The sequence below is a fragment of the Periophthalmus magnuspinnatus genome, chromosome 3 (genome assembly GCF_009829125.3).
Source record: "Periophthalmus magnuspinnatus isolate fPerMag1 chromosome 3, fPerMag1.2.pri, whole genome shotgun sequence".
Classification (NCBI taxonomy): domain Eukaryota; kingdom Metazoa; phylum Chordata; class Actinopteri; order Gobiiformes; family Gobiidae; genus Periophthalmus; species Periophthalmus magnuspinnatus.
Window position 1 is genome coordinate 14515124 of NC_047128.1, and position 11790 is coordinate 14526913.

The 11790-nt window shown below is 38.7% G+C and overlaps 1 protein-coding gene across 2 annotated transcripts; it reads left to right on the plus strand.

Annotated features, from left to right (window-relative positions):
• Positions 1-7802: 7802 nt before the first annotated feature.
• On the plus strand, positions 7803-11473 carry LOC117391515 (retinal cone rhodopsin-sensitive cGMP 3',5'-cyclic phosphodiesterase subunit gamma-like). Of its 2 annotated transcripts, none has more exons than XM_055221008.1 (5): positions 7803-7939; positions 9574-9682; positions 10306-10340; positions 11073-11183; positions 11338-11473. In XM_055221008.1, exons 2-4 carry the CDS (start codon positions 9576-9578, stop codon positions 11147-11149), a joined length of 219 nt encoding a protein of 72 aa, XP_055076983.1. In that variant the 5' UTR covers positions 7803-7939; positions 9574-9575; the 3' UTR covers positions 11150-11183; positions 11338-11473. The 2 variants fall into 2 exon arrangements, with proteins under 2 accessions (XP_055076983.1, XP_033845228.1); XM_033989337.2 differs by having other exon boundaries at positions 11073-11172.
• Positions 11474-11790: the final 317 nt, after the last annotated feature.

Here is an 11790-nt window from a genome sequence, read left to right on the forward strand (position 1 = left end):
TGCATTAAAGAACACAGACTTTACACCAGAAGAGCTACTCTGAGCTGTTTAAAGGGCCCATACTGCACTATTTTCTGTTGTTTCCTCATCACAAACATACCAGGAGTTTGTTTGTTTTTTTTTTTCATTTACACATGTTTAACGCAAAAAATTCCTGCATATTTAGGCTCAAACAAAAAACACTTCCACCTTGTGATGTCATGTGGTAATACTGCACTATGGATTTGGATAATTTCAGTCCTGATCAATCAGAATCAGAATCAGAAGACTTTTATTGCCATCGTTTGCCACAGTTCACAAACTAGGAACTTACTTCGGTGATAAAGTGCAACATAAAACACACTGAATAAATACAAATACAGATAAGGGTATGCACAAAGTAAAAAAAAAAAAAAAGAAAAAAAGATATGCTTAAAAAAATAAGGGTCATAGGTAGAAAATATATACAACAGTGAACTGAAGGTAAACGTAGCTGTTGACTTCAAAACTACCAATTCATGACATCACAAGGTGCAACAGAGCATTTTGAGCTTTGGAGATGTAGACAGACAAATAATAAAGGATTATTTTGTGTAATATGGGACAAAGTAACAATATATAACTTTCTGGAGGTGGCCCATCACCGGCATGATTCCATGGAAATTTATGCCATACTGTGGAATATTATAGCCACAGGAACAACATTTCCATGGAGACAAGCGGGAGGAGGCCCTTCTCCAGGCCAAATAAGTCAGTGAGGTTTGTAGAGATGCAAGCTCATTCAGATTTAGGTGAACACATGTTTTTTGTGTATTGTATGTACTGTATGTATTATTTTAGTTAGTTTGTTAGTTTAGTTTGTTTTTTTATTCAAAAATTACACACTGGCTTTGTAATTCACATCCCCTTTGTCGGCATGTCGTATTTAGAGTGATTCAAGTTTGAGTAATCTTAATTTCCTGTTTTCAAGACGTCATTAGTTCGATCTACCCCTGTTTTCACCTTTTCCGGTACATGCCCACTGTGATGTACACACTTCCTTCTACAGTTTTATTTCCTTAAGCAGTGATACACATAGGATTCAGTTGTGTCGTGTGGTCATTTTGGCACAAATTTAAAAAAAAAAATCCTGCTATTTACTAGTGTGATGTGCCGCTATCTACCAACAGCGTGCAGCACTTTGTTATGATGACGTTTCTAACAACTTGAGATCCTACTGGGTGGCGCAATACTGTGATTTAAAATGTACAAATTATAACATAATGATCCACAGATGTCATAGATTACAACTATATAACAGACAGAAGCACAGTATGTCTGCTTTAGGGTCATAACATATGCAATTTCCTCATATGTCAGCTATTGTTGTTTGTCTTATTTACACTGCTTGACTTGAGACCATGTCACATTTTCTCAAACAGTGGATGCCTTAATTTTCCTTACATGCTGTATACATTATTGAAAATTAAAGGTGCATTAAGAAACTTTTCTGATGGACAGTCTGCCTCTTGTTTGTCTCAATGGAGATGTTATAGCTTTGCCTGGGATGTTCCATGTGTGGCATTAAACCTCTATCTCCATTTGGAGAGGACCATTTTTTAATGAAAAAAGTTTGAACTAAAGTCTAAACCATATGAAAGTAAAAGATATGTGCTGTAAAATAGGACAGAGCATGTGCTGTGACCCCTGACCCCAGTCTAAGGTTCCATTGTAATCCAATAATGATGCCTGGTGGTGTGTTTGTGGAACTACACTAAAGCGGCAGTGAAAATCAGGAGATAAAATGATCAGACGTAAACCAAACATGAGGGCAGGTGCAAACGGTTCAGTCATGTGCCCTAGAATCTAGAACCAAACCAGGATGGACCAGGATGGACCAGGACAAAAGGTTTGGCCTAACACAGGAATAAACCGTCCTAATGCTGTGAACCCTGAGTTGGTTCCGAGTTAGAAAATCCAACATGGCTGCGCCCCGTGTATGGATAAAGTTTGATTTTCTGCCATTAAAATATTGATTGCATTTGTGTTATTTTGTCTTTTGTTTAGAGTCACTAGGATTTCAAAAACTGGGACACAGCGCATAATTAAGGTTATTATTATGCACTGGGTCCATTCGTCACTTCTTCACATGTCTTGTTGTGAGTCAGTTTAATCTGACAGACTTCAGTTGGTGCAGCGGGAAACATATTTATGTGTTCTGGTCATGTTTTCCAGTATTTTAGCTAAACAAATGACAAAATATGCCTCTCTTTACTTTTGGCAGCTATCAATTCAAAAATAGGGATACCTGAGCCATTTCTTAAAAGTGGGACTGTCCCAGGTAAATAGGGACGTCTGGTCACCCTACTTTATTCACTCAATCTTCTGTGACCCTGCTCCTGCACACTGAGCCTCTGCACTTATAAATGTGCTGTTCTGCTCTGTTATGCTGATGTTGCTAACGTGTACACAAAGGTAATGACAACAAAAGCAGAAACTCTCTCTCAAACGTTGATTTGAAAGTAACAATTATAATAAAAATCTTCATAAATTCACCAGCATTTTGGCAGATTTGAGACTGTCCTTGTTCTTATTGCTTCTTCAAAGTCTTTACTGTGCACAGACTCTGATGTACTGGTCAGTGTTTTTTCCCACTTGACCACTGGAACATAGAAACTCAGAGAAAATGTTACTTTGACGTCCAAGTTCTAATCTCTGAGCATAAACAGACCACAGCGTAATTTAGGTCTAGATTTGGGGTTCAAAAAACAGGTTTAAGCAGTTTAATGATGTATATTTAACTGAAAGTGAATTTATTTTCCACTTTGATACATTTTATTTTAATACAAAACTATTTCCTGCTTATGATAAACCAAACACATTTAACAAGTTATCAGCTTCAAGCAAATATATCAGTGAATAGAGTTGAAGTGAATGTGACTTACTTTAATAAATGTGTTTAATGTCACGTTAAAATGCTCTAAATGCTCAGAATGATTTTAAAGTTGTAAAATACAACTTAATGCACTACGAAAGTGTAAAACATATTTGTGTTTTAATGCTTCATACTAATTATTCATAAAATTATTATTTAACATCCCATTTCAATATCAAACCTGAATTTAACCTTTCCACAATTTAACCTGCCGTAAATGGACATGATTTATAAGAAATTAGAGCAGGTTTGGACCAGGTCTGACTTGGGCTAAATCTGGTTTTGTGAGACCCGCTGTGATCAGGTTTTGACTCAGATTCTGCTGTAACCTGCTATCTGCACTAGAGGGCGCCACAGCACTGCTCTCTCTCCCTCCTCCTCCCTCTCCTCCACTTTCACTCCGTCTTTCTTTTAGCCTCTCTCCTCCCTCCTGTTGTCTCTCTCTGTACATTTAAAGCTCAACCTGTCCCTTCGCGTCCTGTTAAACTCATGACGTCATAGTCATCTACACTGTGCACAAACAGACGCGTGCAGAGGCCCAGCCCGTGTTTACGGCCTCACTGACCTCATTTCACACGAGAAAATCTATGGATCTGTGAGATTAATGTCTGATTTAATATTTCATATCACAAAATTGTATGATTACTTGTTTTGCCTCCTGTGAGCTTCACTGTGGTATATTTGCTATAAGTGGTATATGTGGTATATTTTGCCTATCTAACACTGTTCCCTCTAAGCTGCGCGCGTGCGCAATTTCGCACTGCTGACACGGTCTCCGCGCACAGAAAATCTGTGCTGCGCACAAAAAAAACGAACCGGAGTTGAAAATAAAATAAACACACAACAATTCATTCTGCACTATTTTTCAGTGTGATTCAGTGAGTGTGAGTGTGACGAGCTGCTCCAGACAATTATGTGATTCACATACGTATTTGCGCAGTTTATCCACGTCATTGACAGGCGTCCTCATGTCCCGCTACCAGAGTTTTAGCCGATGTGACGGATGTGGAGTGAAAACTCGCTGAAGATTCTAAGTGCTGTTTAACCCCTTAATGTTCCGATGGCCCGCCCTCGGGCAAAGATCCGCGCGTAAAATTACACGCACGTAATTGCGTTTTACGCACTGTTTTGCGTTTTAAACATGACGAAACGGACAAAACAAAGGAAGTACGCGACCGAGGACACTGGATGTTTGTACAAGTTAAACTAGAGGCATCTCGGACCCGGAGCGGTTCGTGGAACCGAGTGAAGATCTCATGATGGACTCAGGAGCAGAGGACCTTATGTTTTGATGGACTGGATGCTGTTCCTGATCGGTAAGCGTGGTTTATTCTGCTATTGACTTAATTGTGGGTCAAATGTGTATTATGTGTAATCATTAGCATTAGCTAATGCCAATCTGCAGTAATAGAGCAGCTGGGTGTGCAGATACAGATTCCTCTCAGTGTGTATTGGTCATTGATACTGTCACTTTGAACGGCATAAAAACATACGACATAAAAACGAAGAAAAGGAACAGACTTTGCTGTGAAAATGACATGAGAGTGGCCAAGGTGAAGCCATGCATTTCTGACCTGGTCTCTGAAAGTCAACAACAGAAGTCACACTGATTTGCAGTAAATATTCATTATTGTAGCCTAATGGAAATTAGATGATGGGTGTGTGTTAAAATGTTAAAAATAATAAAAAGCATAAATACAGTAAGTTCATTATTGGAATACATAATACAATGCAAAATTAAAATAATTTCAGCGTGGTAGTATTAAAAATGTCATGTCTTTGTTAAAAGGTATGTATGTAATTTGTTATGAGTTTATGTATTGTATTGGTTTTATTCTTTGAACACAGTGATGTTAATACACGGTTTATTTTGTGCACCAGTAAAACACACATATGTCTTGAATTTGAAAAAAATTATATTTTATTTTTCAATAAAGAAGGGTTCGGTGAATGTGCATATGGAACCGGTGGGGTTCAGTACCTCCAACAAGGTTAAGAACCACTGATATAAGTACTTTGAACTGCTATGTGTATGTTAGAACTCAGAGAACCAGCTAAGCACACATGCTATGTCTGTGTTGACCCTATGTAAACTCAGAGAGACCTGTTTATGTCGAGACAAACCAAGCTAATCATTAAGAAGATGCGATGTGTCATACCAGTATAAGAGCTCACTTAGGAGAGGTAACCTTTGGGAGATAGTGTCGAATCAGTGTGGATTATTGCCTGTGCCGAAATAAACATCTGGATTGGAATATACACGCACCTTCTGGATTTTATTCGTGGTTTACCACCAGGGGAAGCTGACAGATCAAACCTGGCCGAAAATCTGCCAAAGCAACAATTAAAATAGAATTAAACTAATATCTCTAAATGTTTAAAAGTGCTTATAAACTCATCATGGTGAATAAGTAGGAGGACAGTAAATACATAGATAGATAGATAGATAGATAGATAGATAGATAGATACAAAGACTTTAAATAGCCCATTTTACACTACTTTCAGATCTATGTTACAATGTTGTTTCTTCATCATAAACAGACTTGGACTTGTGTTTTGTTTCATTCTCACATGCTTAACAAAAAAAAAAGAGTTTTTCTCTCAAACTGAAAACACTCTGTTCCACCTTGTGATGTCATGTGGTAATACCGGAAGTGCTTTGCTTTGTTTTTAAACTCCACACACTTTCACTAGAATCATTTGGATAATTTCAGCCCAGGATTTGCAAATCCAGGGCTGAACTAAAGGTAAAATCAGAATCCTTTTATTGCCATCGTTTGTGAACACAGTTCAGTGCAACATAAAACACACTGAATAAATACAAATACAAATAAGGGCATGCACAAAGTTAAAAAGATATGCTTAAAAAATCAAATAAAATACTTAAAGGTAGAAAATATATACAACAGCAAGGAGCTGTTCACTTGAAAACTACTACTTCGTGACATCACAAGGTGGAACAGAGCATTTTGAGCTTTGGAGATGTTGACAGACTAATAATAAAGGATTACTCAAACATGTCTGAACGAAACACAAATCCAGGTATGTTTTTGAGGAGGTAACAGCATTATAACATGGCTTAAAGCTCCAAGAGTCAGTTTTGTGTAATATAAGACCTTGTGATTTATATGTATAGAATAATACCATACTGACATTTAAGGTCTTATGCTTCTGAGCTCATGACCCTAATCCCACAGGCCTGTCCCTCCACGTGGAACAACAACACACCTTATCATCTCCATGGAGACAAACAGGCAACGCCATCAGGGCTTATTACACGTCAGATCTGTGGAGGGGTAAGCAAACTCACAGTAACAATGGTTTTACAAGGTGTTTTTGAACAATAACAGTAATTATAATTGGAAAAAAACAACAGCCGCTGCGTTCCAAATAGGAAGTGATCATGGGCGTGCTTCTTTGGCTCCAATTCACTTTACGTAGTTTTGGTCTTAAAATGTTCGTTTTAACCTACTCTACAGTGTAAGAAATGTTCGTTCCTGGTGCAAGCGTCAAAGAGGACTAAGAGACTGAAATATAAGTCAGAAGGGTTTAATGAGTTCATCACAGGTAAAGTTAACAATGAAGCACCGGACTCTCAGGAAAGGATAGAAAGAGAGTCCTGAGATGTTTGTGTTTCCAGCTTTTATAGGCCTCCCAGTGTGTGAGACGGGTCTTCCTCTCGGCAACATGTGGTTACACATTAAAAACCTTTTTGGCAAAATCCCTGAATGTGCGTTTTTAAGTCAATCAATCTCATTGTTTTATGACCCTCACAGGATGGGGGGCACTCAGTCCTTGGTGAACAGGGCCACAGATAAGAAGTGGCCCTGGTCATAGGTGTTATCTTCTTGGCCCCAGTGCTGTAGATTGCTTTATGACCCTCTCAGGGTGGGGGTCTTTGGTGAGTAGGGCTACAGGCATCTGGGGTAGTATTACATTGTTAAAAAATGCCTTACAACAGGATCCTGGTATTTTTATTTCATTATTATGTCCATAAAAAAACTAAACCAGGTCTAAACAAAAAGTAACCATAACTAAACTATTGCTAGACCAGACCAGTAACTAGGACTAAAACAGGCTTAAACCAGAGACTAAACCAAGATGAAACAAAACTGGGAGTGTACCCAGACTAAACCAGGAACTAAACTGGAACTCAAACCAGGACTAAAACAGGTCTAAACTAGAACTAGAAATCAAGACTAGAACAGTACCTATTCAGATCTAAACCAGGGACTAAACTGGGACTATAACAGGACTAAACCAAAACTAGCTAATGAGGACTAAAGCAGGAGCCAAACGATTAGATCAGACCAGTAACTAGGACTACAATTGGTAGAAACCAAGAACAACACCTGGATTAAACAGATTTTAACCAGATCAAATAAAACTGAGAGCTCATCAGGACCAAACCAGGGATCAAACCAGGACTAAACCAGGGCTAAAACAGGACTAAAACAGGTCCAAACCAAGAACAAAACTAAGATGAAAAAGTACTAAACCAGACCTTGCAAACAGGTCCAACCCAGAGACTAAGTCAACTCAAGATCAAACAAAACCAGGACTGAACCAGGACTGAACCAGGACAGAACCAGGGACTAAACTGGAACTAAAACCAGAGCTAAACCAGGTCTGAACCACAACTAGAAACCAAGAATAGAAGATGACTCAGTTCTAAACCAGGGACTACACCAGGACACAGGGTGAGTTGTGTGTGTTCTACCAGGGGTCAGGGGTCAGACATTAGCGTTAGCATGATCTAAAATGAGCCTGGGTAATGGGCTAAAGGCTTTTGTCGTCTGCAGAACATTTAAAAAGTAAATGTGTGTCGCGATGTCCTTTAGCCTTTAGCGGGATTAGCTGAGAATAGCCCCTGGTTAGCATTAGCAGCATTAGCGAGAGCCGTATATAAGCGAGCAGAGGCATCAGCTCCACACAGAGACACAGCAAAAAGAAAGAGTAACCCTCTTTGTTTTGCTCGTTCGCTCGCTCCAGTCGGCTACTCTCAACAGCTACTCCTAGCCTCAGCTACCCACAAACCACTGCAGGTAAGGAGGCTCTGCGCACTGCAAACAGAGAGTTAAAGAGGCACTGTGTAACTTTTCTGAAGAAGGGTCTGCCTGCTTGTTTCTAGAGAGAAATGTTGCCTGAAATGTTGCGCAGTATGGCATTAAACACATGTATCTTGCATTTATGACCTCTAACTTCTGTAGCTGTCACTTGCTTTTATCAATGGAGATATACAAGTTTAATGCCATACTGTCTAACATTCCCAGTCACCATGAAGACCAAGTTACACAGTGCACCTTTAAATGACAGCTTATAATGTTGAGTCGATTTTACTTGTATTTGAAATTTAGTATTTCAAATGAATTATTATTTATTTTCAATATGAGAAAAATATCTTGACACCAAAGTCAAAGATAGATTACAGCTTTTAAGTGAATAATAAGACAAGAAAAACTATTCAAAACTTGACAAATTACTAAAACTAAAGGTCTTATATCACACAAAATTGACTCTTGTGAGCTTTGAGCAATGTTATAACGTCGTTACCTCGTCAAAAACAGACCTGGAGTTGTGTTTTGTTTCATTCATACATGTTTAAGTAATCCTTTATTATTAGTCAGTCTACATCTCCAAAGCTCAAAATGATCTGTTCCATCTTGTGATGTGATGAAGTGGTAATTTTCAGGTTGACAGCTCCCTTTAACTTTAGTTCAATACATATTGATAATTTCAGGGCTGCAATTATCCAAGTGATTCTAGTGAAGGTGTATAGAGTTTAAAAACACAGTGGAGCACTTCCTGTATTACATGACATCACAAGGTGGAACAGAGTGTTGTGTGATGAGGAGACATTATACCATAGATGAGAAAATAGCGGAACATAGGCCATTTAAGATGAATATTTTAAACGTGGACTATGTAACTTTTCTGGGGGATCTGCTAACTGCTTGTTTCCATGGTGAATGAAAAATTAAAAAAACAAACACTGAAAAACATGCATTTTCTCTGTGAACAGGCTTGCTTCTCCACACATCAGAAATGTATTAAAATTAGCTTAATGCCATGAAAAAATCGAGGCAAAAGAGTAAATCTCCATGGAGACAAAGAGGTGGCAAACCCTCCACTGGAAAAGTTACATAGTGCAGCTTTACCTCTTCTAGATGTTATTTGTTATTCTGAATTCAAAGCTCTCAGTAAACGCACTGTGTCCAGGAGAAGTCAGTTCACTCAAAATGATGTTTACTTTGAGCCAACAGGATTTGCATGTTTCAGCTGCAGAAACGCAAAGCAACAAAACTATTTCAGAACCATCTGCAGATTATAGACTTATGTAACACGGGTCAAATCTGAAAATCCAATCAATGTAAAAGGATTAGGATATGTCATAAACATATTTAAACAACAGGGATAACTGAAGTACTCAATAAAAGTACTGCTACTACAGTGTACTGCTACTACTGTAAATACTGCTATTATTGCTAGTACCTTTACTGTAAATAGGATTAGTACTGTTAAGAGGAGAGGGAGTAGAGGAGCAGAGGATGAAGAGGAGAGGGTCAGAAGGAGCAGAGGATGAAGAGGAGAGGGCCAGATGGAGCAGAGGATGAAGATGAGTAGGTTAGATGGAGCAGAGGATTCCCTGTTTATTAATATTTTGTATTTTTTGTGACAGAGATGAACGCAGGCGCAGCACCCGGTGGAAGCAAAGCCGCTCCTCCCAAGTTCAAGCAGAAGGAGACCAGGCAGTTCAAGAGCAAGGCCCCCAAAGCCGGACAGAAGGGGTGAGTGACACGCCCGCACACAGATACTTTACTTACCTGGCAACCAGAACCAAACGCTTTGACAAAACTTTACAAAGACGAGCAGGTCTGGAGCTGTATCCTGTCTCCTCGATTACAGAGGGAGTGATTGACAGGTGAATTAACCAATCAGAGAGACCACTGCTCCAGTCAGGTCAAAAACAAACATGATTTAGGATGTAGAAGAGACTGGCTGCTCGGGCAAACACTTCACCTGACAAAAAGGCTGAAATCTGAACTGAAAACTAATACAAGAATCACATTTTAGAACATGTTTGTACAGATCTAAACTACAGCGTTATACGTTTTTATGCAGAATGAGACTGTGAGATTGTGCTGTTTGTGGAGGAATGATGATACTTCAAAATGGCCGTCTTTGTTATTTGCTCATTGTGTCCATTCAAATTGTGATTTTGATTCTCATTGGGTTTAATTTTCCTGCCCTTGTGTGGAATGAATGAAAAATGCCAAATTCTAACGCAAACTTATGTAAAAACTGAAGACAGAAATGCTACTGATGAAAGGCCTTAAAATGAAATTGAGGAATAATTATAGTTTTGAAGTTTTAATAGCACAGGGAACTTGATGCTTTTTGTGTTTTCCAGATTCGATGATGTTCCTGGAATGGAAGGTCTTGGAGGTAAGTCAGTATATTATTTTGATATTTTATTTTTATGTTTTTATTATTATTATTAAGAGACTCTTTCATATTCTTTAACTGTCAAACTGCAGATGTGTTGACCTGGTTTATGGTTAATGTCTTTGTAATTACTGGGCCACATGAAACAAAAACTGGCACAATGTTCAACATCTTCTCTGTCAGTTTAAATAAACAAAAGTCAAATGATTTTATGATGAGTTTGTGGAGCCAAACCCAAACAGATAATGAGAAGATTCAACATCTGTGGATCTTAAGTTTGGAGATTTCTTTAAAAACAGTGAATCTCACATAAGTTATAAGTTAAAGTATGACATCATCACAGTATGGAATGTGAACGCAACTAGGAACTAATGCAAAATAATCAGGAAACCTCCCAGGGTTGGGAGGACTAAAGGGGAGAGTGAGGGGGGAGGAGGGGCAGTGTAATTGGTCTAACAGATACCCACCCTTCAAACTCCGCCCCTGCATCCAGGGGTTTGTAATCAGAAACACTCCTGTGCGATGTCACATAGTACTTTAAATTACAGAAGGATAACACTCTAAGATTTAGGTATTTTTGAGCAGTAAGCTGCAAATTTGCCTAGTTTGCGCTTAAGTTGCAAAAAAATATATAAATAATACTAAATACATAGTTTAGTAGCAAAAAGTGTATTTAGTGTTTAGTTCCACTTTAAAAAATATTGTACATGAAAATGTATTTTTGTTTTTCAGATGCTGAAGTGGTTTGTCCCTGGGAGGCATTTGGAGACATGGAGCTGAGTGACCTGGCACAGTTTGGCATCGTCTAACCTGGTTCAGACCTGGTTCAGACCTGGTTCAGACCTGGTTCAGACCTGGTTCAGACCTGGTTCAGACCTGGTCCAGACCTGGTCCAGACCTGGTCCAGACCTGGTTCAGACCTGGTCCAGACCTGGTTCAGACCTGGTTCAGACCTGGTTCAGACCTGGTCCAGACCTGGTTCAGACCTGGTCCAGACCTGGTTCAGACCTAGTTGTGCGTCTCTGTATTATGTTTCTCTTCTTGATCTCGCCTCTAAAGTCCAGCACTTCTGTAAATTGTGAACATTGTACGGTGCTTGGTTTTTAGGGAAAAGATATTATTTTAACATTTAAATAATAAAGCAGGCTAAACCTGTTCTCAGGTTCACATCTGTGCAACCTCCTCTGAGTCATGTGCATAGCTGTTTCTGTATCTGTTAATAAAACTCACATTTAGATTCAAACTTAAATGTGTTCAGTTTTTAATAATCTCTTTACATGTGCTTTGCTCTCTGCCCTCGAAAGAAAAGGAGTTTGGTTTCCCTCCTGGACCATGACACCCAAAACACTACTTTCAATTTAAAGAGGGTGTATAATGTAATATTGACTTTATGAAGCTTTCTACCATGTTATAACATTGTTAACTCATCAAAAACCTGCCTGAAGAGGTT

Coding starts and splice junctions, on each gene's coding strand:
- LOC117391515 (XM_055221008.1), top strand. CDS start 9,576: ATGAACGCAGGCGCAGCACCCGGTGGAAGCAAAGCCGCTCCTCCCAAG. Junction 9,683..10,305: donor CCCAAAGCCGGACAGAAGGG/GTGAGTGACACG, acceptor TGTGTTTTCCAG/ATTCGATGATGTTCCTGGAA. Junction 10,341..11,072: donor TGGAATGGAAGGTCTTGGAG/GTAAGTCAGTAT, acceptor TTTGTTTTTCAG/ATGCTGAAGTGGTTTGTCCC.